Genomic DNA, 25,395 nt, shown 5'->3' with positions numbered 1-25,395 from the left:
ATTTAAAAAGCATGAAGTTACAAGAAATTTAATTGTAGAAGGAAATATAATGAAAATGTTTGTTATTTCTAAGATATAAATATTTAATGCAAAGTTGATGAAATTGATTTAAAATTAGTGAATATATTTCAGATGACCTTAAACTTATTAGAAATGGATTTAATACATTAACTGAACATATCCATCTTTCTTTAGACACTATCAATAATTTTGCTTGAGAAAATAATTAAAGTTTCCTTCTTTTTTTTTTTCTTTATTAACTTAAACTCATTTTGTTTCATTTTTTTATTTATTATATAATGGGTTTAGTTGATCGATATTCTATGATGATTGTTGCACAATATTTTCCCGCTATTAATGACCTTTTTCATGTAATATTAATTAATAAAAAGTTCGTTAATTTAAATGAATTATTTCATTACAATCCATATGATATTTCAATTAATCAATTAAAGTATTTCCCTTATTTACATACACTTCATTTTTATAAATCAATTACAATTCATGAAGTTCCAAAGGCAATTAAAATTGTTATTCATTTTGATATTTCTTATTTTCAACTTCTTAATTTTCAAAAAAAGTACCAAAGAAAAGTTGAAGGAAAAAGAGTCATATTAAAAGAGATAGAGCGAAATGACTTAAATATTTATAATTTGAATGAAGTACCTCCAGAAGTAACAATTCTTGGGCAGTCATGTTTTGCTCTTTTAGATATAGAAAATCTTAACTTTTCACCTCAAATTCATGAAATACATGAAAATTGTTTTAATGGAATAAATAAATGTTCATCACTTGTAATTCCTACAACTCTTACGTTTATTGATCAATTTAGTTTTTCAAATAGTTCTTTAAAAAGTATAACTATTCATGACGGAATTCTTCTTCGAATGAAAGCATTTGATTATTGTGGAGATATCACAGAAATTCATTTAACCACAGGAAAGAGGTTTCATGGATTTGTAGACACTTCGCTTCAAGAACTATTTGAAGAAAAGAAAATTGAAACACCAAATGTATATTTTGATACTTTTTCAATCCCTTTTCTTGAAGATGAGTCAGCCATACCGAAAGAATATAAATACATCACTGACTATTGTTTCAATGAAGAAATGATTAATACAATTCATCTCTCAGAAGGTATTATTCATCTTGGAATTAGAGCATTTAAAAATTGTTATTCATTGACTAATATCCATCTTCCAAATTCTTTAACATCAATTGGAAAAGGATGTTTTACTGGATGTAGTTCACTTGGACAAATAACAATTCCATCTAAGATTACGTCTATCCCACAAAAATGCTTTAAGAATTGTAGAAGCCTTTCTTCAATCAGTTTTAATGGGAAGATTACAGAATTTGGATTCGAATGGAACAAAAATACACAAATTTTATGTTCTGTAGAGCAAGAAAAGAAGAAAGAAGATGATTCATTTAGTTATAATAAGAATAAATTACTTCAAATATATTTTGAATGTCATTCTAATTGAGTAGTAAATGGTGATGTTTGTGGAAGAATAGAAATGACATGATCAGAACTTTTGTTTCTTTTTTATTGTTTTTTTTACAAAGGTATTTATTCAAAAAGATGTAAAAAAACAAACTTTAAATACAAATGAAATTAGAAAGAGTGTTTTTAATGAATGTTGTTTTGTATATTGATTCAATGAAAACATTAATTAAATTTATTTTAATTAATAAAAAATGTTTAGAGTCATGTAAAAATTTATATAGTAGTCCATTTAATATAGATTATCAAAAAAAAGATATCATTAAATTAATGAAATTATTTGAGAAAATAAATACATTACATTGTAGTACTGGACTATTTGTTTATGAAAGTATTAAAGAAAGTAAAAAATTAGAATATGTTTTAGACCGATTAAAAAATATTGATTTCGATTGTTCTGTTTTTGACCCATACGATGTTAATGCAGTTTCATTTATTCATTACTATTCAAATAGAATTCGTTATTTAATATTTAAAAGAGGAATAGGATTAGTAGAATATTCACCTCTTCCAGAGTTTGAAAAAATGGAAATGTTAATACGATTTGAATGTGGAAATGAATTTTTAATTAAAATGACAGAGACTCCAAAATTTGGGAAATGTTTTAAGAAATTAATAATAAATTTAGAATCATTGAATAAAGAATATATTCAAACATTATTAACTTATTTTCTTAATGTTCCATTTAAAGTTATTATTAAAGTTGAATATCTAAATTCATTTGATTTAAATATATGGAAAAATGAACTTAATAGACATCATCCTAAAACTGAATTTATATTATTTGCTAATAAGACTGAAGATATTGGTACTCAAGAATTTAATCAATTTTTATTTATCATTAAAAAAAATAACATTAATATTAGATATTGTAATATTGTAAAAAATGATATTGATAGAGTATTTAAAATTTATTATCCTATTGAAGTTACTGTATGGAACTCTGGTTTAGAAGAAAATGATTCAATAGCTCATTTTGAACGTTTAAAAAATATTGAATCATTAAATCTTATTTCACTTAATTTTAAATTTACTACAATATTATATTTTCCAAAAACATTAACTTCCCTTATGATAGATAATTGTGGGGCTGTTACCCAATTAAATAATTTACAATATTTACCACTAAAAAATTTAGATATAAAATACTCAGGAGGAATTTCGGAATTATTACTTCCTTCTTCTTTAAAAAATATTCGACTTGAAAGACTTTTCTATTTAAAGTCAATACAAGGATTAAAACAATGTGATTTAACTCAATTTAGTATATTTAGTTGTGGAGAAATTAAAGAATTAGAACTTCCAAAAGTATTGTCATGTATTGTATTTCAATGTAGAGAACTAACTAAAGTTGATACACAAAAAAATACTACAATGACTTACCTTTCATTAAAACAATGCCCAAAATTGAAGGGAATTTATTTACCAAAATCATTAATATTAATGAAAACACAATGGGATAATAAAATCAATGGATGTCAAACAATGTAAAATTTGATTTTTATTTAAACTTAATCAATAAAAAAGGTTTTAATTCATTTCAATTTATATTTAATTCGTTATATATCTTTTCAATAAAAAATCGACTTGAAGTAAATTGTAAATCAAAAGTATCTGAGTCATAAATAATTTTAAATCCAATATATTTCTCCCATAATTCATTGATTTTTTTGTCAAGTTCTTTAGTTCTTTTAGACAATAATTTAGAAATAGAATATAAGGGGTCAGGGAATTGTGCTTTATTTGCAAATGCAGGCCATGTCATAACAAGATTACACACCCAATCTTTGTCATATTCAAGATCTGTTTTTTGGTTTAAAGGAAGGTCAAGATAAGATATTGCATTTTTATACCCAATTTTACCTAATGCAATAAAATGTGTTGGTCCTTCTTCTGCATGATATTCACAATGCATATGCCCAGAAATCCAATACTTTGGTTTAAGAGTACTTAAAATTACTTTATTAATAGGTGAGCCAAGAGAAACTCCATCTTTTTTAAAACCAGGTTGGAACCTATATAATTGTTTGTAATTGCCTTTCATTATAATTCCTTGTGGCCAGTCATGTGATAATGAAATATCAATTTGAGAATTTTGACTTAAATTTGAAAGCATTTGAATAACATAATTTCTTGTATGAAATAATGAAACAAAATCATTTGGTGATGGTGGGTATGTATATGGTTTTATCTCATCAAATGATTTATAAATTCCTGATACCCCAACAATTCTTAACCCATTTATATTTATACAAGAACATACACCAAGGTAATACATGTTAGGACAAACAAATCCTCCATTGTAAAGTTGTAATAATACATTAGATGATTCATGATTTCCACCTATAAATAATGTTAAATAAGGTGCTTTTTCTTTTCCTTCATAGTACAAATGGAAATCTCCCATTTGTTTATATTTTGGTGGTACTTTTAAGTACACCAAATCAGATTCACATCTCAGGGTTTGCATATCTCCTGTACATATTACAAATGAAATTTCTTTTCCAGTACTCTTTTCATACTCAGACAATTGTTGATACATCTGTCTGTATTTGCCATGAACACATCCAACTATTGCTATGTGTTGTATTTGTTCAGTTGACATTGAATAAAAAAACTGATTTGTGAAAAAAAATAACACATCTTATAAAAAACAGTGTTTTATGTATTTAAAACATTAAGAAGATAAAGTCATTATTTTTCAATAGTAATAATCTGACAATATTTATTAGTTTCTAAAATATATTCTTACTTCTAAAAAATAATAAACTAATATCTCACTTTCTTTGTTGCCTTGAAAAATAATGAATTATAAATTTTTATTAATTAATGATTTTGTATGTTTGTAACATTAACTAATAAAGAAATTATGAACAAAAAGATAGAAATATATACAAGATTCAAATTTCTTCTTTTATATAAATTTTCTAAATTGATAAAATAAGTTTTATTTTTAATGTTTTATAAACAGAATTAAATTTTAAAATTTATTTTTATTATTCAAAATAGTTTATTAATTTGCATCTTATACAATTATTGAATATATTGGGTACTAGATTAAACAATGGATCACCTTTGAGTGTAATATTTTCACAACTTAATACATTTAGAATAGATAATGAGCTCGGGAGAATTATTTCTATTATAGAAGGGAGTTTGAGTTGTTTCAGTTGTAAGTATTCTAATCCAGGAGTTTGAAGACTAAGGTTTATTGAAGACATTCTAATTGTGGACATCCTAAAAGTAATATCAGATGAAAATGTTAAAGATTTTAACGATATTGGAAGAATAAAGTCGTACTTTGTCTTAGTATTAATGACTAAATGCATCTCGTTTATCTTTAATGTTGAAAGGTCGTATAGTGGATTAAAAAAAGAATTAGGAATATCTTCTATCTTACAGTGAACAGAAATACTTAATACCAATTTTTCAATAATGTAATTGAGCATTTCTATTTCTTTACATATATTTTTAATATGAGAAGAATACCATCCATATTTAAATTTCATACTAAAGTGTTCAGAAATTACAAATTTTGTTTCCATTAAGATCTCTGGGATCATATATTTAAATAAAATATATGCATTTGGTAGTGATGCCACTTTTTTCCATCTTTGAATTTCACTTTTTAGACAGTCATACGCAATAATAATAAACTTGATTTTAGGATATTTCTTAATTTGATAATAAACAGAGTCTTTAATGGTATTTGTTATAGTAATTAATTTAACTTTTTGTAACGCATTTTTTAGTGAGAGAGAATCCATAATATTTTCTAAATAAATAGAGTTTGATTCACCTCTGTTAGACTTTGTGGAAGTCCAACTAATTTCTTTTTCCAAAATAATAGTTAAGTATCTTAAACTTTTAAAAGAAGTAATGTGAATAAGAAACCACCATGCGCTGTAATTAGATACAATCGAATAATCGACTAACTTTTCTATAGCACAATTCTGGTTTTCATGAATTTCAGTCCCTATTGAATGAATACCTTTTGGTAACCATCCTTCTGGGTTTCCTGGTAAATAGTTTCTCAATGAATCGTAGAAGTAATAATCTCCATGACTATTTATAAAAAGGGGAAATGCCAAAGAAGGTATAGATGAAAAATGTTCATCACCACTTTCCATTTTGTAAAGATCAAAATTACAAACTGTTTCTATAAAATCAATATTGTTAATTACCTTTTGTGGAAGAAAAACATTTAAATCTTTAATTCTAAATGTTTGAATATTTGGAAAAAATAATATCATTTTGTATGCCCAATTTCTTATCTTTTCACCTATACCATACTCAATGAGTGGGTTCGTTTTAAGTACTTTACAAGAATTCTGACACTTTTTAGAAACAAGAAGAAATGATTTTACATCACTAAATTTAGTAAAATAAAGAAGAACATTTGCCATAAAACAAAGTTCTAGTGTATTCCTTTTTATGATATCTTTAGACATCTTGTTTAATATTCATGATTAGTTAGTATATTTAAATCTTACTTTCTTTTCTCTTTAAATAAATACCCAAATCTTAACGAATTTACATATTCAATTAGTCGTTTAAATGACTATTACTTCTCTTTTTACTTTGAACCAAAATCTTCACTAATTGTTTCGGTATTATCAGATTCAGTTTTTTCATTTTCTGGTATATCGTTTTGGGTACTGAGTTGGCCTCTTGTTTCTGTAGATTTTAGCTTTCTTTTTTCAGAATCAACCCATTCATTTATTACACGTACCATTTCATTATCAATAAATACAATCTGGTTTGAAGTACTATGTACAAGTTTTTCTTTGATTAATTCACAAACATCCCTTCCAAATTTATAGAAACTCTCTTTTGTTAAAAATGGATATATCCAATTATAGCGAACAAATCCCGCTTTGCCTGGCTGACAATAAGATCTTTTCTTTTGTTCTGGAGACAATTCCTTTACTACTTCATTGGTAATATTTTTAATAATTTTAGCTTCTTCAATACTTCTAACTTTTCTGTTCTTAATTTTAAAGTTATCTATCTGAACAATTTGAAAATATTGAGGACTTCCTTCTTTGTATATCTTTAATGGACATTTAATTCCAATAGTTTTTTTGTTTACAGAAATCAATAACCCAATTAAACAATTAACAAATAGTGCCTGGTTTTCTCTAGACTTTCTTTTATGTTCTGCATTCTTTGGGTCATGAACTTTATGAGAGCCGTTGTCCATAAAATTATAAAGACAATCGAATTTATAGATTATTTAAACAACTTCCTATAAAACTTTATAATTTATTTTTATAGGGGTTGCCTGATTGAAATTTAGTTTTTATTAATTTTCTTTTGTTCATGATATAGTAATTCGTTTATGATTTAATTCTATGTTCTTCATAAAGTATTATTTTTCTTTATTTTAAACTCTAACAAAAATAACGTTTTTCATAAAATTTTTAAGTTGATGTTCTATACTTATCATGAATCGTGATGTAATTCCTACTCTATAAATGGACTTTTTTATCATTTTTAAAATATAAAGAATTTTTTATTCCAAAAAATAACATGTCATATATAACGTAAAATTGTAAAATAAACCCTATAACAAAAAAAATTTCTCAAAAATGAAAAAAGGGTTTAGAGTCCTAAAAATAAAAACCAAAGAACACAAAATAAATTACATAGAAAGAAGATGTCTGGAGCAGCAGAACAATTTGAGTTAATAGGTATTGCTAAACAAAAAGCTGAAGAGACACTCAAGAATGCTGAACTTACTAAAACTCTCCTTGGTATTATTAAAGAAGCTGGATGTGAAAAAGGATGTGAAAAAGCTATTGGTCAATTATTATATCAATTAGCCACAAAATTAAATAAAGGAAAAGAGTCAATTAGATCACAGATAATAGCATGGATTGTTTCTAAGAAAGTTACTAATATTAATATGGATGCATTAATGACTTATGTTAACAAACATCAAGAACTTGATATTCCAACTATTGAAAAAGAATGTGGAGTAGGAGTTATTGTTACTAGAGAACAAATTATTGAAGGAGTTAAACAATTATTATCAGGCAAAATGGAAGAATTAAAAAAGAATAGATATACTATGGAAGGTCAATTAATAAGAGAAGCAAAAGACTCTATTAAATGGGCTGATGGTAAGATTCTTAATGAAGAATTAATGAAACAATTAAAAGAAATATTAGGAGAAAAGACTAAAGATGATATTAAAAAGAAGGCACAAAAAAAGAGTGGTGAACCAAATAAAAAAGAAGAAGTTAAAAATCTTCCTAAACAAAAGAATGTTGATTCAGGAGTTAAATTATCTAATCCTGCTGATAATATTCAAAAAACACCAGAAATTCTTGCCGAACATTTAAAAAGAACTGGAGGAATTTATGTTACTAGATTCCCACCAGAACCAAATGGATATCTTCATATTGGACATGCCAAATCAATGTATTTGAATTTTGGTTATGCAGAAAAAACTGGTGGTAAATGTTATATGAGATTTGATGATACAAATCCAGAAAAAGAGACTCATGAATTTATTAGTACTATAGAAGAGACTGTTAAATGGTTAGGACATACTCCATGTGCGGTCACTTATTCATCACAATATTTTGATAGAATTTATGATTGTGCAATTGAATTAATTAAAAGAGGAAAGGCTTATGTTTGTCATCAAACACCTGATCAAATTGCTGCTTCACGTGAAAATAAACAACCATCTCCATGGAGAGATAGAAGTGTTGAAGAAAATCTTAAACACTTTAAGTGGATGTGTCAAGGTAGATATGGTGAAGGAGAAGCTACCTTGAGAATGAAAATGGATATTAATTCACCAAATCCATGTATGTGGGATCTTGTTGCTTATAGAATTAAATTCTTCCCACATCCAGTTACAGGTGATAGATTATGTTGTTATCCATCATATGATTTTGTTCATTGTTTAGTTGATTCATTTGAAGATATTACTCATTCTATGTGTACATTAGAATTCCTTCCAAGAAGAGAGTCATATTTCTGGTTACTTGATGCACTTGATATGTATAAACCAGTTGTATGGGAATTCAACAGATTAAATATTACTTATACTGTTATGTCTAAAAGAAAACTTCATGCCTTAGTTGATAAAGGATATGTTAGAGGATGGGATGATCCAAGAATGCCAACTATTATGGGATTCAAACGTAAAGGATATTCTGCTGATGCTATTAATAATTTCTGTAGAACTGTTGGAGTTACAACTAATACTACTGTTTATATTGATTATGAAGTTCTTGAACAACATTGTAGAGACGATATGGAAGTTAAATGTAAGAGAGCTATGTGTGTACCAGATCCTGTTAAAGTTATTTTAACTAATGTTCCAGATGATTACTGTATTGAAGTTGTAAGACCAAATCATCCAATGAATGATAAAATGGGAACAAACACTGTTCATTTAAGAAAAGTACTTTATATTGATAGAAGTGATTGGAGAGACGAAGATAAAAAAGGATATTGGGGACTTGCACCAAACAAAGTTGTTGGATTAAGATATGCAGGAAATATTATTTGTCATAAATTTGATAAAGATGTTGAAGGTAAAGTTACTTGTTTGTATTGTACTTTTGATGCAGATAAAAAAGAAAAACCAAAAGGACATATCCAATGGGTTAGTTCTGGTGTTAATGGAGCTGAACCAGCCAGAGCAGAATTAAGATATTATGATACTCTCTTTACTGATCCTAAGCCAGAAAGTCCTGATTGGGAAAAACTTATTAACCCAAAATCACTTACTATTGTTAATGGTTATGTGGATGAAACCTTAGAACATGTTAAACCACTTGACTGTTTCCAATTTGAAAGAGTAGGATTTTTCTGTTGTGATACAGACTCTAAAGAAGGAGCTTTAGTTTTCAACAGAACTGTTGGACTTAAAGAATCTAAAGAAAAGAAACAAATTTAATTTGATTCTTTTTGTTATTTAAGTACTTCGATTCATTCTGTTTTAAGTATTTTTAAAAATAAAACTATTGCTTATGATGTTTTTGCTATTTAATTACTATATTAAATGACATTGACTTTTCTGAAAAGAGAAAAAAAACAAAAACTAAAAAAATATAGTTCAGGAACTTTAAAAAAATAGTTCTTGAAATATTTAGTTTAATAACCCACGTGTCAAAATCAAAGGGTTTAGTTTTAGGGTATAAAATGATCTCTAAATTAATTGAATTATCAGTTATAATGGAAACTGAAAAAGTGATGGCAGATGAAAATATTACAGATCTTCCTAGTTGTGTAAAGTTTTCTTGTGACGTTTGTTTTATTATGAGATTTACCAATGAAGAGATGAAGTGATCTTATTAACTTAATTTTCCAAAAGTAGGTCATCTAATAATTTAGTTTAGACAATCAGTGCTTGAATTATTATTGTGGTGTAATGAGAAGAATTTACCAATTGAACAGTTTGCTTTACTAAAGTCAAGAATGCTTGGAATGTTAGAAGAGTATAACCGTCAGTTGTACCAAGGAACTTCTCTTGAACAAACACAACCAGTTATTGAACAACAAAAAAAACCACAAACAGAACCAACAAATCCAAATGGTAAGAAACAACGTGGAAGACCTAAACTGGACCACAATAGAGAGTGTAGTATTTGTCATACAACCAAAACATCTGAATGGAGAACTGGTGAATCACCAAATACTTTCTTATGTAATGCCTGTGGTCTCAAAGCTCTTAAGAAAAAGAAGAGAGAACAACAAATGGCTACTACCCCCACTTCAAATTTTGTAAGTGGAACAAATTATATCCCTTCTTAATTGATTGTTTCTTTTAAGTTTGTGTGTAAATTCTTTTAATTATATTATCTTTTGAAAAAAATTGGGATTTATATCTTCATTTTCTTTTTTGTTCATTTTTTAACATGAAAAAGGTTTCTTAATAAAAATAATACAATAATAAAACTTAATTGGTGAAAAATTAAATGTCTTGTAAAAGAAATTTATCTTAATAACTTATGAATTTACTTTAATTATAATATAAAAGCATAACTTTTTAAATGTTAGGAACATTTGTATTGTTAAAATTTCTTTGGAAAAAATTGTTTTATATACCAGTCATAAAGATTATTGACTTCTTCTTTACTTATCGGAATTGAGTTAGTAGTCATTCTCCCAATTTTTGATTGATAATCGTTAGCCATTGTTCTTTTCATTATTTCTCTATCAATTTCACTAACTCCAATATTAAAATGATGATAAATAGATTCAGCAACAGAAAGAGGATCTTTGACTATCTCATTAAAGAAAACATCATAAATTTGTGATTGTCTTGATGGATTTTGTTTGACCCATTCATTTCGTACATTTATTGCTTGTTTCAAGATATGGTTCTCTATCTCTGCGATGTTATGAGACATCCATTCGTCAGAAATTTTTTCTTGGTTTGTTTTCGTTAAAAATGTATTTTTAATAGTTTTGAAGTAAGGAATAGAACTTTTAATGATGTCATATGGACTGCGATGAATCCATACCAACCGAATATCTGGGCATGACGAAAGTACATTTTTTAATACGCACAACAACGTTGCATTCTTTATAATCAAGAATTGGTCATTGTTCATTGGTCTTCTTAAAAGATTTAATTTATATACATTCCATTCAAAATTCATTAATGAATTCCATGAAGAAAAGAGATTACAAACAACATCCTTGTACTGTGGTAATGCCATGCAATGAGCAAAGTATAGGCCATAACAATTGTATTGAAACACACATTCTTCATTTGCATCTGGGTTAATTGCATGAATTTTATCAAAATCATCACATCCTCTTTTCATCATGTTATGAATGTATTCTGTGAATTGCCGTTGTGCCTTTTCTGTTATTGTTGAAAACCCAGGACACAAAGCTTGCCATGATGTAAAGTAATGAGCCTTAGAGTGTGCACACATTATATTAAATAGTGTTGTTGATCCACTTCTTGGAAGGCCAACAATAATGATTGGTTGTGTAATATGAATTTCGTTGAGAAGGTGTTTATTCAGTTGAATGTCTTTAAATAATCTCATTAATGATCCAATTCTATTCACTGTTTGTTTTGTAAAAGCAAGGTGTTGCTCTCTATCTTCTTTTACTTGTTCGTTTACAAGAAATTGTGCGCTTTGTAATGCAATTACTTCTGTTTGATGAAGGTCATTCCAAGTATCATTTAATAGTGTTTGGTAAAGTTCTAAATGTGTCGGATCAAGAGACTCTAAAAATTGTTGGATTTCATTTTGAATTTCATAAAGATGAGAGTCATACCAGTCATTTAAAGAGGTGGTGTTCATGAAGAAATTTAATAGTTTTAAAGTGAATTAGAAGTTTTATCATAGTTTTTTTAAATGTCTTAAGAAAAGCTGTGATTAGAGATAACCTAATCTTATAAAATAATTTACCAAGACATTTTGTTTTAAGCTATAACTACTACCAATTGTTTTTATTGATGCATCATCAAAAATTAACCAAATTTAACTAATTAATAGTTAGAGTAATGAATAACTGAAAATATCTACTGTAAAATCTTTCTATCCTTCACTTGTCTTTTAGGTAAAAAGTCAATAAAAAGAAGTACCAAAACAAGTGGGTAGTAAAAGAGTTATTTCTCGTGTCGTCGTTATTTTTCAAGTCCAAAAAGTAAATATTATTTACCTTAAGAATAATAAAAAATATTAGCCTTAATTAATTTTACATTACTAAAGGTTTTAGGTGTTAAAGATAGGATTATTACAAATAAAAGATAATAAAATAGACAAATTAAAGACTTTAATAGAAGTGTTTTATCAATTCGTAAATATGTTATACGGTTAGTCTGAAGAGAAAGTCTCATAGTAATTAAAAAAGAATATTCACAGTATAACGTATAACTAAATAAGTTTATAAATATGGAGCCAGTTATTAGATGTACTTATAAATGAAATGTCTTCACAACAATACAGTTCAAGAAAGTTTTTACATTAGATTTTACGTTTTTTTAAGAAATATATTCAATGAAATGAGTGGTATAAATTATTTGTTTAATTTATTTTTTTATAATGTAATTTGAATGGACTAAAAAAGAAAAGAACTTAATACTTCACAAATTAAAGTAGAATGCCAAAACATCAAAATAAGAATAAAAAAGGAAGTTCACAACAAACAAAAATAAAAGAAAGGTTTGTAAAGAGTAAAACTGAAAAGAGAAAGAAAGAAATTCAAAAAGAGGAAGAAATACCAAAAATCACAGAAGAAGAAAAAGAAAAATATTTACAAAAATTTAAAAGAAAATATGTAGAAAAAGAGAAAAAGGAACAACAAGATTTAATAAGACATCCAAAGGATTTAAAAACACCAGTCAAACAAAAAGAAATTGGAATAGAAACAGCACAAAGAGTTATTCAACCTATTATTAAACATAATGAAAGTAAAATTACATTTAGTAGAACAAATAAAAGAAATGAAAATATAACTAGTCAATTCAAAGAAACGTCTGATGGATTTGATATTCCTAAGACGAAAACAGAACGTCAGAAAACAATAAAGTTACAAACAGAAATTACATTTAATAATCAGTCATTTGATGATGAATCTACAGACCAAAATGATTATGGAATGAATACAATCAATGAAATTGAACAACCAATACAGGAGAATAATCACCCAATTCATTTAGAAGAGGTTGATGACAAAAATAAGACAACAATGACTTTTACAGAAAATGAAAATAAAGTCTTGAAACTCCAAATAAATCAACAAGAAGAACAAAGTGAAGATAGTTTTGTTATTCACCGAAATAATCCTATCGAAATGCTAAAGAAAGAACTCCATCCTACAGAAATAGAACAAGGCATTCAACCAATGCAATTTGAAACAACTGTCGAAATCAACGAAACAAGTTATAAAACACCTACCAAATACCAATTTGATAAGAAACAATTAATTCAACATGAACCAATTCAACATACGTCTCCAAGACAAAGTCCAAAGAAAAGATTCAAAAAAGAAAAACAATTCAACACTACAGTTGTTATTCCAAAAAAACAAGAAGAAACAAAAAAATTAGTATTGATTGAAGACAGTCCAATAAATGAAAAAGATATAAACAAAAAGGACGAGAGTTTTCAAGAGAAAGTAAACACTGAAGATAATCAAGAAATAACTGAAGAAACATCATCAATATTATCTGTTATGAGTTTTGGAGAAGAACGGGAGATGAACAGTGATAAGATTCCAATGGAGATTATTGAAGAAGAAAAAAGAAATAAAAATGAAGAGTCAATGAGTCAAAAGAATTTTAAAGATAATAAAGTTATTACTTCAGAATTAATGAGTAAGAATGAAGAACAAACAACACTATTATCTATACTACCATTTGGTGAAGAAAGAATAAAAGGGATTAATGGGTTAAGAGAAATGAAAGAGATAGATATTCTTGAGGCCAATGAACAAAAACAAAAGGAATCAATCAAAAAAACATTCACACAAGAACGAAAAGATAGAATTACTAAGAAATTGGCAAGACCACATGAAATGATTCAATTTAATGATGGAAATCAAGTTATTTCTCAAATGAGTGTTGTTGAAACAAAAATAGAAGAAGAGTCTACAAATCAAGAAGCAATACCAATAGTTCAAGAAATACAAAAAATACCAATACAACAGATTCAATTAATAAATAATGAGATAGAAGAAGTTAAAATATCGGACGTTCAACTAACAAATAAGTTTATTGATGTTGACATTATTAAAGAAATCAAAGAAGTTGTTATTAATAATCAAAACAAAGTGTTTTGTGAAGTTAAAGAAGAAGAGACAGTTTATGAAAAATATATTCTTAAACCTTGTAGATTTTTAAGACAAAGAGAAAAAGAATGTGTTGAATTTCCTTGTATTCCTCCAAGAATTAAAACACCACCATTAGAACATCATATGGCAGAAGAAGAAAAACATTTTCTAGAACCAGAGCCATGCTTTAATGATTATTACCGACTTAAACCAAAATGTTGTTTAAAAGAAGAATTGTGTATTGTTCCATTGAGAAAACAATTGAATTGGAAAGCTTTAAATAATCCACAAATGAAAAGAGTAATAGAAGAAGACATTTCAATTCCAATGGGGTATTTTTCAAGAGTATTTCTAGATAACGATACAGATTTTGAAGATGATTTTGTTGAATCAACTAACTCAAAACTAAAGATTGTATTTTAAATAACATATTTTTATTTGTGTTTTTTTTCAAAACCATTAACAAAAAGTTTTACAATAAAATTATTGTTTTCTTTTTTTGGTTCAAATTAACTAAAAAAATAAAGATGAATGTTCTTATTGAAATCCTCCTTATTTGGTATTGCGTTGCCATTCCATCTATCAAATTAATTGAAAAATTTCCATATGAAGAAGAAGGAGAAACAAAAGATTGGGAGACAGGATTTGTTTCAATTAACAATATAGTCAAAGAATTTAATTATGGTTTGTTAATACTTAAATAGATTTAAAAGAAGAGAAGAATTAATGATATGAAAAGCTGTAATTTTTGATATTAGAACAACAAAAGAAATTAAAATCAACTTTTGTAATGGACATGAAAGTAGTATTTATATGATTGAATCAATAATTAATGAAACACTAATATCAACATCTTGGAATACTCATAACATTGAATGTAATAATGGAGGTAGTTTTTATTTGTATAAAAATGAAACATTATCAAATGAAACAAGTTTATTTGCCATAACATCAAATGAAGAATTTAAATATCATCTTGTTATAACAGAAGAAAATATTCAAAATTCAACATGTGGGTTTCCTATTGTGTTAAATACAACTTTTATGAATTATAAGAGTATAAATGGAAATAACCAAATATATTCATTCATAGCTAAAGATACTCAAACTCAAATTGTTCTTAATTACGAAGGTGAACATTTTGTAAATGGAATGATTAAAGAAACATGTGAAAATAAACAAGAAATAAAAAGTATTTATCAACAACATACACAATTCAATCATTCATTTGTATTTGAGAGTATTCCATCACACCAATATTATTTCATTGTTTATGAAGGAGAAGGAATGTATCGTATTTCTATTGATTTTTATGTTCGAAGATTTGAAAGTACATGTGAAGAACCAACTAATGGTACGTTATTATTAAATGAAGAAATAATTGATTTGAATACTCAAAAGAATGTATGGATTAAGTTTAATAAACAAGACTCAACTTTTGTTTTAATAGAAACACTCAAAGGAAATGTTGAATATTCAATGTATGAGAATTGTCAGTCTAATAGTAAATCATTTACTTCTAATGAACAAGAACTTATTGTAAATCAAGAAGGGAGTTTGATTCAAGTTCATACAATAAGTGAATATTCATTAATTAGATTTAAGACTTATAATTTCTCAACAATAACAACATGCAAAGAACCATATTTATTTCAACTCAAAGAAAATATGATTAATGATGGAGGATTATTTGAATTAAATTACTCTCAATTTATTCCAACAGAAGGTGATTGTGGTGAATCTATTTATATTAATAGTGAAACAAAAGATACTGGATATTGGATTGGGATTGATAATCCATTGAATTATGAAGTTGGAGTTAATATTAAAACACATGGATTTTTTGAGACATATCGAATGTGTGGAATGGAGTGTATTGATAGATTCAAAGATTCATCTCCATTAATTCTTTTACCACATCAAATGAATTATATTAGGTATATCCCTTCAATAATTGGAGATGAAGAAAGTAATAGTATTGTTGTTTTTGAAATTATACCAATATCAAACCCATTTCAACCAAAACAAATTAATACTATTCCTTATTCAAGTGAAATGACAGTGAGTAAAATTCAACCATTAATATGCTCAAATTCTTCTAAGCCATCTTCATTTTATACTATTCATTCATCAAGAAGATGGAAAATAGATATTTCCACTTGTGAAACATCAACAAATATGAATTATGATATTAATGTAAAAAATGAATTAAATTGTATTGATATTGAACAATTAGAATGTGATAATGGAAAACATAATCAAAGACATACTGTTTTAATGCAAAGTGGGATTGATTATCAAATTGAAATAATTGGAAATAACAATGAAGGAGATTTTGAAACAGGAGTTGTTTTTCCAATATTCTCTTATGCCAGAATGAGTGTTGATTGTTCTTTTCCTGATGTTCAATATACAATCACTAATCAATCATTCTTTATATCAACAACAATTTATAATGAAACTCTTCCATCTCCTGATGCTTGTCATTCAAAAGAAATGAAAGGAACATTTATTCAATTTATTTCAAAGTCTGATAAATTGAATATTAAAGGATGTTCTCCTTCTGTTATTCAAATAAGTATATTTTCTGAATGTAAAAATGGTATTGAAAGTGTTTGTTTTGCTAAGAATGAAAGTGATACTGAATGTACTACAGTTTCTCTTTCTGTAGAACGAGATAAAGTATATTATGCTCGTTTTGCTACTGATAATATGAATAATGATGTTGATATTAATATTACTTTTGAAAGTATTGGGGTTGTTGAACAAGAAAAGGATCTTGAACTATCAAGAATCATTTTCTTAATTTCTTTAATTTGTATTCTTATCATTGGAGCATTATTTGTTATTGTTTATGGTGGTTTTATGTTCTTTATTCAAAGAAAGAAACAATCAAAATATGCTTCCCTTCCATGATATACTTTTTTTAATTGATTTTTCATTTACTTTAATAGTAATCAAAAGATTTATCAATTATTTAATTTGAATATACTTTGAAATAACAACAAAATTCATTAAAAAGAAACAAAAGTTAATTTAACTAAATAAAGATAAAAAAGAAAACAATAAAAAATAATTAAAATGAATATTGAAATAATTAAAAATAAAAAATAAAAAAATGAAGAATAATCAAATTACCAATTCTTAACATTTTCGATTGATTTGTGTGCAGCTTCAACAACGTTGTCTGAAGTAATACCAAATTTCTCATATAATTTGTTGATTGGAGCTGATGCTCCAAATGAATGCATTCCAACAGCAACACCACAATCTCCAATAAATTTCTCCCAACCCATAGTTGATGAAGCTTCAACTGATACTCTAGCATGAATCTTTCTTGGAAGAACTGATTCTCTATATTCAACAGGTTGTTGATTAAATAATTCCCATGATGGAAGGGAAACAACTCTAACACCAAGTCCTTCTTTATGAAGTTTCTCTGCTGCAGTAATAGCAATATCTACTTCAGTTCCTGAAGCCATAAGAATTACTTGTGGTGTTCCATAATCTCTCAAAACATAACCTCCTTTTCTTAAATTTTCTGATGATGCAAAAATTGTTCTATCAATAATTTTACTATTTTGTCTTGCCAAAATCAAAAGAGTAGGTCCATTATTTCTTTCAATAGCTATTTTCCATGCTACACGTGTTTCATTTGCATCTGATGGTCGAATAACAACACAATTAGGCATTGATCTATATGATAGAAGATGTTCAATTGGTTGATGTGTTGGTCCATCTTCTCCTACTCCAATAGAATCATGAGTAAAAACAAATATTGATGGATAATGTGAAAGTGCTGCTAATCTAATAGTTGGTCTACAATAATCACTAAATACAAAGAATGTAGATCCATATGCAATTAATCCTCCATATATATTCATTCCATTAACAATATTTCCCATAGCATGTTCTCTAATTCCATAATGAATATTTCTTCCTTTAGGATCTTCATGGAATGGTACTCCTGGAAGTACAACTTTAACACTTCCTCCAACATCAGCAGTTCCTCCAATTATTTCTGGTAATTTTTTAGCAATTTCATTAAATGCTTTTCCTGAACTAATTCTTGTAGCTTCACCTTTTTCATCTTCTTTAATTTCTTCTTTAAATAATTCTGAAATACTTGAAATATCTCTTTTAAGTCTTCGTTCAAATTCTTTTGAAAGTTCTGGTTCTTCTTTTTTATATTCTTCATACATTTTTTTCCATTCTTTATGTTTTAAATTTCCTCTTTCTGATGCTGCATGATAAACTGAATAAATATCTTCTTCAATATGAAATTCTTCTGTAACTCCATATGCTTTTTTCATTAATTCTAATTCTGTTCCTGGTGGTTCTCCATGTGCTTTACAAGTACCTTGTTTATTTGGCATACCAAGTCCAATAGTAGTTTTACAACAAATAAGAGTTGGTTTATCTGATGCTTTTGCTAAAACAAGTGCTGCATCAATTTCTTTTACTTCATCTCCATTACATTTTAATACATTCCAATTATATGCTTCAAATCTTTTTTTAACATCTTCTGTAAATGTAAGATTAGTATTTCCATCAATAGTAATATGATTATCATCATATAAACAAATTAATTTATTTAATTTCATATGTCCTGCAAGTGATGCTGCTTCTGCAGTAACTCCTTCCATTAAACATCCATCTCCAAGTAATACATATGTATAATTATCAATAATTTTCTTATCTTTAGTATTAAATATAGCTCCCATATGTTTTTCTGCTATTGCTAATCCAACACCAGTTGACATTCCTGCTCCAAGAGGTCCACCAGTAACTTCAACTCCTTCAGTCCATCCATATTCTGGATGTCCAGGTGTTTTAGAATCTAATTGTCTAAATTCTTTTAAATCTTCCATAGAAATATTATATCCTAATAAATGATTAATAACATATAATAATGTTGATCCATGTCCATTAGAAAGAACAAATCTATCTCTTGAAATCCATTTTGGATCTTTTACATCAAATTTCATATGTTTTGTAAATAATGTATATGCAATACTAGCACATCCTGTTGGTACTCCTGGATGTCCACTTTTAGCTTTATTAATCATTTCACATGCAAGAAGTCTAATACTTTGAATACATCGTTCTTCTAATGACATAATATAATAATAATCTTTTCTTAGTTCATTTCTTACTTAAATATTCTAATTAGTGTAGAATCTTATTCTTATTAAAGACGAAGATTCTCGATTATATTCTTCTCTTCTTCTTTTTTCTCTTATTTCTTCTTTTTTTTTTCTTTTTTTTGTTATTTATAACTAAATCTTTTTTAAATATATTTTCAATTATTCTTCTATTTATCATATATCACAATCCATATCTAGTTGTTTTCTCCTTGTTTCTCTAAACTCTTCCAATAATAATGGCCCTACTTAGTTATTACTTTTCTTTTATTTGATATTAACATTATTACAAACATGAAATAATTTTATCTTCATTAACATATTGATCATTCAATACAAAATTCCTTTCGTAATATAATGAATACCATTCATCTTTTGTAAGATAAAAAAATGATCTATTTCTTTTGACATACTCTATAAATTCCTCTAATAATGGAAATGAATTATAAATTACTTTCAGAATTCTTTCTAAATTTTTTCCTTCAATAATTCTTTTATTTCCATATTCTTTAAATGCATATTGAATCAAATCAGTGTTATTCCACAATCCCTCTTGTATAAATACATTGAATGTATCTATATTACTTTCAATAATAACTGTTTCTTTTGTCTTATAATGAAATACAAAACAAGGCTCCTCAACCTTTCTTTTTATTCCATGGTATTGTTTTGTACTTTCCATTATATTATCTATTATTTGTCTGTTTAACATTGTTAATTGAGGAATTAAATTTTAAGTTAATTTCTTGAAACTTTTTTTTTGTAAAAATCATTCTCTTATAAAATTTAATGAGTGTAAATCTAACTCAATAAAACAAGCATTTGTATTGTAATATATCATTAAATTAAAAATTGATTATATTCTTATATATCAAGTAACTCTATTCAATTAGTAATAAATATAACATTCAACATTATTAAATTTAGTGAATAATTTAGAATATAATGAAATAGAAAACTATATAAACATAAAGTGAGTTTGTACATTAAGAATAAAGTAATCATTTTTAAAAAGAAAGAAGTAGTACCTAGGTGTAGACAAATTTAATCTAAGAGTAGGTATTAATTTAAATATCACAAGAGAATTACAAATTATTATTGAAAAGTACAAATTTGTCATAAGAAGTATTGTTATCAGTATATTTTGATAGTAAATTTTGAATTAAATAAAAGAATAAAACTTAAATTCAAATTAATAAATGAAACCTAGTTATTCGCTTAAAGAACGAAATGAATAGTTGGATGGTCATCCATTGCCTTCTTAATATCACTAGTTTTTAGTCCATTTTGTTCTAAACAAATCTTATCAACTGACATTGTTTGTGGGAGTTCATTGTTAAGCCAATTAATGAGTTCATCTTTGGTGATGGCTTCAAGTTTCCTTAAACGTAACACACTTAAGTGTTGGCACATCATCAACAAATCAGAAACTTTATTCATATATGATCCAAGAGGATTACCATCAAGTGACAATTTGATTAAAGAAGGATGGTTGATGATGGCATCAAAGATTGAACCAATTTGTTCGGCAGGGAAATTCATTCCAGAAATATGTAAATTTTTTAATGTTTTATTACCACGAATCATTTCAGCAATACAAGCATAGTTACCCTTTCTAAAGAGTGAAGAATTATAACCAACTTTAAATTTTGTTAATTTAGTTGTACAAGAGAGATAATTAACCATATACGATGCACATGAATCAGAGATTTGACAATCATTTGCACTGAATTGTGTAATACATAAGTTAGTCTTTTCATAAGCCAAAAGAATTTCAAAGATTTTGCTCATATCTCCTTTTAATTTAGCGCCACTCACATCAATAGCATTTAAATGACAAACTGGTCGTTGAATGATTTTCATTAATCTCTTTACATCACTAGTACTTAAATCAACTCCTGCAACATCTAATCTACTAATTGGTGGGAATTTAACAATTTTTCCTTCTTCAGTAATATCACTAATATAAGAAATAACATCACCCATTCCATCATTACCACTTAACCTTAATTCTTTCAAAACTCTGCTGTCAGCTAATCCTTTAAGAATTGAGTGAACAATGTCTTTTGGTAATCCACAATGTCTTACATCAAGTATTTGAAGTTTCTTTAATCGTTGAACCAAATTACCTAATTCAGCGCCACCTGCACCGATGTTATTATTTTTAATAATCAACTGTTGAAGATTAGGGAAATCTGAGATAAGTCTAATAACTTGACCAGCATCTTGTCTAGTAAGAGCTAGTCCTCTGATATCTAACCTAAACAAAGCATTTCTATTAATTGATCTTAGGACAGTTTGTAACGCACTTCCACTTAATTCAGAGTTATTTGATAGATTTAAATATTCAAGAGAGTTACAAGCTCTAAATCCATCAACAATATTTTTTGCAATTTCATCAGTTAATCCAATATTACTTAAATCAATTCTTTTTAATGCAATTGGTGATTTAAGAATTAAACAAAGGGCTTTAGCAAATTCATTTGTTTTACCAAGTTCCATATTGTCTGCCAAAGAAAGTTCTTGAGCATTGAAAGTTTCTTGAACATCTTTTCCACCACGAGATTTAAATGTACGATCAATACTTTCTGCAAAAACAGTTAGTTGAGAAATAGAAACATTTGTTGAAGCAAAATTTATTGTGGTTAAGTTGTGATTTTGTTTAATTGCAGTAAGGATAGAAGCAAGAATACGTTTTGGAGCAATTTGTTCGAGATAAGCATCAGCAGCAGCAACTTGAATATTTTCGTGGAAGTAAGATAAACGGTTAGTAAGAAAGACAATTTCTTCTCTCTTTTTAGAGAAATCAAATAATTTATCATCTTCAGCAAAGTGAAGTGAAACAGGTTTTTCTACATCAGGAGAAGTTTCACCACAAAGATAGAAATAACCAGATAATAATGAAACTAATTTTTCAACTCTTCCAGTTTTGATTTGAAGATTTTTATTATTCTTGAAATAAACAACAGCAGAGTCCCCAGTAGAATAAATAGATTTAATATCATGCATTGGATAAAATGTAATGTCTTCAATTAAATCAGAAAGATAAACTATAATTCCATCATAAACAATACCTATATGAACTTTTTTTCCTGATAAAACTGAATCAAACATAGTTGCACCAAAAGAATGTGATCTTTGTGCCATTTGAATGAATGACAATTTGAGAGTATTAAGGTTAGTTTGATTTTTTAATTTTTCATGAATTCCCATAGAAGAACGTAACATATTTTCTTTTCCATAATTTTCTATGACCATAGGATTGCAGAAAAGTCCAATATCAATTAATGTAGCTTCTTGTTCTTTATAATTACCAAATGTCATTTGAATAGCAACAGCAGCAAGAGCATTAGCAATCTTTCTTTCGATAGGGAAAGGCTCTTCAAACATAGTAGTTTTGAGGCATTGATAAATATAATCAATATTCTTTTCTCCTGCAGTTTTTTGACTAGCATTAAATGGACAAATCCATTGCATTCTAAATCCTAAATTACTTGAATCATTAATTTTTTCTTGGAATAGTGTTTTTGTATTGTTAAAGAATTTGGTTGGTATTTGAGTGTTTTCTTTTAATTCACAAAGATAAAATAAATTTAGTGTAATACCTAACTTGCTTTTAAGTTGTTCAATAACATCACTAACTTTAGCGACATCTTGGATATTTAAATTAACTGTATCTTTATTGGCTAAATGAATTTTAAGGTGAAGAGTAATATTATTACCAGTTTTTTCTACTTGTTGAAGTGATTGAGATAAATTACCCATATCTTTCATTTCCTTTTCAAGGTCGTTCATTCCTGCTCTACTCCTTTTTTTCTTTGTATTAGTCTTTCTTCTAATAACAATAGCATCGAAATCTGCTAAACTCATCTCTTAATTATGTATTTTTAAGTTTTTTTTAGTCTTTTTTGTCTTTTCTTTTTTCTTCAAAAATATGACACGGTATATCTCTATTTAGAACTACAAAATTTTTATTGTGTTATTTAAAACAAAAATATAATAACATATTCTAAAAAAAAGATATTTTAATTCAAATCATAAGTATTCTGGATACGATAAAAACGAAAATGAATTCATCATTTATTTGGTCATTGCACAATTAATAGAAGATATGAATCTTCTTAAGTTAATGAAAATTCTCTTGTTTCAAAGTTATAGCATTTTGAGGAACTTATTTTTTTTAAATACTAGACAATGGAATATAAAGTATGCCTCTTTGGTTTTGAGCACAGTGGAGTTAGAAGTCTTGTCCATAGACTTAGTAGTGATAATTTCAGTGGACGCCCAATAATTTTTAAAGAAGAATATGTTTGTTTATTATTCATTTTTGTTCCAAGAAAAAGATCAAATTAATTTAATGTCTTAGCAATCTATTGAGTACAAAATAAATAAAAAAGTAGTAAAGATACAAATTTGGGATAATTTGACTCTAGAACAAAAACATAAATCAACAAATGATTCATTTATTAAAGACGCTTCTGCTATTATCATTGTTTGTGACATTTTACAACCAAATATTGTTATTAAATTTAAATCTCTTGTAACAAAGATTCTTCTTTTTAAACCAAATTGTAAAATCCTTATTGCGTTCAGTAAGAGTGATCTTCCTAATTCTGGAATAGACCTAGAAATAGCTGAACTGATTCTAGAAAAAAAGCTAAACATGGTATCTGTTTCCTCTAAGACTGGTGACGGAATACCAAAAATTAAGGAGTTTATTATTTCTCAAATCCAGGAAGATATGAGCAAAAAGGAAACTTCAACGTTACTCTCATCAAATGCTAAAACATATTTTACAAAAGAAAAAAAAGGACTTTCAAGAATACGTCAATTCTGCAAGTTTTAATAAACAGTGTAAATAACACAATTACTTTTTACCAATTATGTTTTTCTTTTAAAATTTTACCAATAAAAAGAGAAAATCGAAGTAATAGTAAAAATAAATTATAAAACTATTAAAAATGAATAAAAAAGTACTATTAATTCATTGTTTCATGGAACAACCACGATACAATAGACAACCAATTATAACTAATGTTGAGTGTAAGGAAGAAAAACTATCGTTTCATATCGAAAGGACTGATACTTCAATGGTAAATGGATTGAGAAGAGTCATTATGGCAGAAACACCAACGATTGCTATTCAACTTGTACGAGTTTATGCTAATTCATCATATTTATGTGATGAGTTTATTGCTCATAGATTGGGATTAATTCCAATTGACTCAACTCAAATACATAATTTTGAAGATGTTTGTTATAAATTAATAAAAAAAAAGAAAAAGAATAACAAGAAATAGACAGACGATGCAATATTAGAACTGAAAAAAGAAAATAATTCAAATCAACTAGTAGTTGTTACTTCAAATGATTTGGTATCTATTGGAGATAAAAGAGTAGCTCCTGTAAACTATAGAAATGATGTTGATCCTATAGTTATTACTCAATTAGGTCCCCGACAAAACATTCATATGGTTTGTTATGTTAAGAAAGGTACAGGGAAATTCCATGCTAAATGGAATCCAACATGTCAATGTGTATTTCAAACACTTGCTGATATTAGAATAAACGATGAAAAAATGATTTCACTTACACCAGAACAAAAACGTACATTCTGTGAACAATGTCCTCAAAAAGTATTTGATTATCAAGAGGTTGGAGAAAAAGTATTTATTAGAGGAGATGAAAATTGTATTTTTTGTAATGAATGTACTGTTTATGCAAGAGATATTGGTCAACGTAATTTAGTCACTGTCACTCCAAAGACAGATCAATTTGTTTTTAAAGTAGAAGGAACAGGAGTTTATCCACCAAAACAAATTATTGAATTAGGATTGGAAGAAATGAAGAAGAAATTTGTCAATTTAAAGAAAGCATTGAATGAATCTAAATAAGAAAGATATAATAAAAAAAAATACATCTTCTTTTTAACTACGTTCATTCGTTTTTTATAAGTTTAATAATAATAAAATTAATAAAAAA

The 25,395-nt window shown here is 26.8% G+C and overlaps 15 protein-coding genes across 15 annotated transcripts, besides 18 other annotated features; 8 read left to right on the top strand and 7 right to left on the bottom strand.

The window, feature by feature from the left end:
- The first annotated feature begins 279 nt into the window (after positions 1-279).
- Positions 280-301: a sequence feature (AT_rich).
- On the top strand, positions 300-1,487 carry EDI_044300 (uncharacterized protein; the record flags this gene model as incomplete). The annotated part of the gene is made up of 1 exon (XM_001737731.1): positions 300-1,487. One exon carries the CDS (start codon positions 300-302, stop codon positions 1,485-1,487), a length of 1,188 nt encoding a protein of 395 aa, XP_001737783.1.
- A 125-nt stretch (positions 1,488-1,612) lies between these two features.
- Positions 1,613-2,998, top strand: EDI_044290 (uncharacterized protein; the record flags this gene model as incomplete). The annotated part of the gene is made up of 1 exon (XM_001737730.1): positions 1,613-2,998. One exon carries the CDS (start codon positions 1,613-1,615, stop codon positions 2,996-2,998), a length of 1,386 nt encoding a protein of 461 aa, XP_001737782.1.
- Positions 1,672-1,703: a sequence feature (AT_rich).
- Positions 2,325-2,425: a sequence feature (AT_rich).
- A 49-nt stretch (positions 2,999-3,047) lies between the features above and the next one.
- EDI_044280 (lariat debranching enzyme, putative) lies at positions 3,048-4,112 on the bottom strand (the record flags this gene model as incomplete). Its single annotated transcript, XM_001737729.1, has 1 exon — positions 3,048-4,112. One exon carries the CDS (start codon positions 4,110-4,112, stop codon positions 3,048-3,050), a length of 1,065 nt encoding a protein of 354 aa, XP_001737781.1.
- Positions 4,113-4,304: 192 nt separating this feature from the next.
- Positions 4,305-4,338: a sequence feature (AT_rich).
- Positions 4,339-4,419: 81 nt separating this feature from the next.
- Positions 4,420-4,527: a sequence feature (AT_rich).
- On the bottom strand, positions 4,504-5,958 carry EDI_044270 (uncharacterized protein; the record flags this gene model as incomplete). The annotated part of the gene is made up of 1 exon (XM_001737728.1): positions 4,504-5,958. The coding sequence occupies one exon, from the start codon at positions 5,956-5,958 to the stop codon at positions 4,504-4,506; it is 1,455 nt and encodes a 484-aa protein (XP_001737780.1).
- Positions 5,069-5,089: a sequence feature (AT_rich).
- Positions 5,959-6,083: 125 nt separating the features above from the next.
- EDI_044260 (uncharacterized protein) lies at positions 6,084-6,710 on the bottom strand (the record flags this gene model as incomplete). Its single annotated transcript, XM_001737727.1, has 1 exon — positions 6,084-6,710. The coding sequence occupies one exon, from the start codon at positions 6,708-6,710 to the stop codon at positions 6,084-6,086; it is 627 nt and encodes a 208-aa protein (XP_001737779.1).
- Positions 6,711-6,990: 280 nt separating this feature from the next.
- Positions 6,991-7,027: a sequence feature (AT_rich).
- Positions 7,028-7,098: 71 nt separating this feature from the next.
- Positions 7,099-9,428, top strand: EDI_044250 (glutaminyl-tRNA synthetase, putative; the record flags this gene model as incomplete). The annotated part of the gene is made up of 2 exons (XM_001737726.1): positions 7,099-7,109; positions 7,160-9,428. The coding sequence occupies 2 exons, from the start codon at positions 7,099-7,101 to the stop codon at positions 9,426-9,428; spliced, it is 2,280 nt and encodes a 759-aa protein (XP_001737778.1).
- Positions 9,429-9,706: 278 nt separating this feature from the next.
- EDI_044240 (uncharacterized protein) lies at positions 9,707-10,285 on the top strand (the record flags this gene model as incomplete). Its single annotated transcript, XM_001737725.1, has 2 exons — positions 9,707-9,778; positions 9,866-10,285. 2 exons carry the CDS (start codon positions 9,707-9,709, stop codon positions 10,283-10,285), a joined length of 492 nt encoding a protein of 163 aa, XP_001737777.1.
- A 260-nt stretch (positions 10,286-10,545) lies between these two features.
- EDI_044230 (uncharacterized protein) lies at positions 10,546-11,796 on the bottom strand (the record flags this gene model as incomplete). The annotated part of the gene is made up of 1 exon (XM_001737724.1): positions 10,546-11,796. One exon carries the CDS (start codon positions 11,794-11,796, stop codon positions 10,546-10,548), a length of 1,251 nt encoding a protein of 416 aa, XP_001737776.1.
- A 712-nt stretch (positions 11,797-12,508) lies between these two features.
- Positions 12,509-12,542: a sequence feature (AT_rich).
- Positions 12,543-12,598: 56 nt separating this feature from the next.
- EDI_044220 (glutamic acid-rich protein precursor, putative) lies at positions 12,599-14,692 on the top strand (the record flags this gene model as incomplete). The annotated part of the gene is made up of 1 exon (XM_001737723.1): positions 12,599-14,692. The coding sequence occupies one exon, from the start codon at positions 12,599-12,601 to the stop codon at positions 14,690-14,692; it is 2,094 nt and encodes a 697-aa protein (XP_001737775.1).
- Positions 12,605-12,790: a microsatellite.
- A 104-nt stretch (positions 14,693-14,796) lies between the features above and the next one.
- EDI_044210 (uncharacterized protein) lies at positions 14,797-17,185 on the top strand (the record flags this gene model as incomplete). Its single annotated transcript, XM_001737722.1, has 2 exons — positions 14,797-14,953; positions 15,009-17,185. The coding sequence occupies 2 exons, from the start codon at positions 14,797-14,799 to the stop codon at positions 17,183-17,185; spliced, it is 2,334 nt and encodes a 777-aa protein (XP_001737774.1).
- A 126-nt stretch (positions 17,186-17,311) lies between these two features.
- Positions 17,312-17,386: a microsatellite.
- A 17-nt stretch (positions 17,387-17,403) lies between these two features.
- EDI_044200 (transketolase, putative) lies at positions 17,404-19,389 on the bottom strand (the record flags this gene model as incomplete). Its single annotated transcript, XM_001737721.1, has 1 exon — positions 17,404-19,389. One exon carries the CDS (start codon positions 19,387-19,389, stop codon positions 17,404-17,406), a length of 1,986 nt encoding a protein of 661 aa, XP_001737773.1.
- Positions 19,390-19,485: 96 nt separating this feature from the next.
- Positions 19,486-19,537: a microsatellite.
- Position 19,538: 1 nt separating this feature from the next.
- Positions 19,539-19,580: a sequence feature (AT_rich).
- Positions 19,581-19,590: 10 nt separating this feature from the next.
- EDI_044190 (uncharacterized protein) lies at positions 19,591-20,125 on the bottom strand (the record flags this gene model as incomplete). Its single annotated transcript, XM_001737720.1, has 2 exons — positions 19,591-19,658; positions 19,708-20,125. The coding sequence occupies 2 exons, from the start codon at positions 20,123-20,125 to the stop codon at positions 19,591-19,593; spliced, it is 486 nt and encodes a 161-aa protein (XP_001737772.1).
- A 118-nt stretch (positions 20,126-20,243) lies between these two features.
- Positions 20,244-20,285: a sequence feature (AT_rich).
- A 279-nt stretch (positions 20,286-20,564) lies between these two features.
- Positions 20,565-20,614: a sequence feature (AT_rich).
- Positions 20,615-20,631: 17 nt separating this feature from the next.
- EDI_044180 (uncharacterized protein) lies at positions 20,632-23,283 on the bottom strand (the record flags this gene model as incomplete). The annotated part of the gene is made up of 1 exon (XM_001737719.1): positions 20,632-23,283. The coding sequence occupies one exon, from the start codon at positions 23,281-23,283 to the stop codon at positions 20,632-20,634; it is 2,652 nt and encodes an 883-aa protein (XP_001737771.1).
- A 94-nt stretch (positions 23,284-23,377) lies between these two features.
- Positions 23,378-23,444: a sequence feature (AT_rich).
- Positions 23,445-23,607: 163 nt separating this feature from the next.
- Positions 23,608-24,259, top strand: EDI_044170 (uncharacterized protein; the record flags this gene model as incomplete). Its single annotated transcript, XM_001737718.1, has 2 exons — positions 23,608-23,721; positions 23,780-24,259. 2 exons carry the CDS (start codon positions 23,608-23,610, stop codon positions 24,257-24,259), a joined length of 594 nt encoding a protein of 197 aa, XP_001737770.1.
- An 88-nt stretch (positions 24,260-24,347) lies between these two features.
- Positions 24,348-24,386: a sequence feature (AT_rich).
- A 21-nt stretch (positions 24,387-24,407) lies between these two features.
- EDI_044160 (DNA-directed RNA polymerase subunit D, putative) lies at positions 24,408-25,307 on the top strand (the record flags this gene model as incomplete). Its single annotated transcript, XM_001737717.1, has 2 exons — positions 24,408-24,665; positions 24,714-25,307. The coding sequence occupies 2 exons, from the start codon at positions 24,408-24,410 to the stop codon at positions 25,305-25,307; spliced, it is 852 nt and encodes a 283-aa protein (XP_001737769.1).
- Positions 24,671-24,691: a sequence feature (AT_rich).
- Positions 25,308-25,357: 50 nt separating the features above from the next.
- Positions 25,358-25,395: part of a sequence feature (AT_rich) that runs on past the window's edge.

This window comes from Entamoeba dispar, genomic scaffold, assembly GCF_000209125.1.
Source record: "Entamoeba dispar SAW760 scf_1105229460813 genomic scaffold, whole genome shotgun sequence".
NCBI lineage: Eukaryota > Evosea > Mastigamoebida > Endamoebidae > Entamoeba > Entamoeba dispar.
Note: the sequence above shows the minus strand (reverse complement) of the source record. Positions and strands in the feature narration are given on the sequence as shown.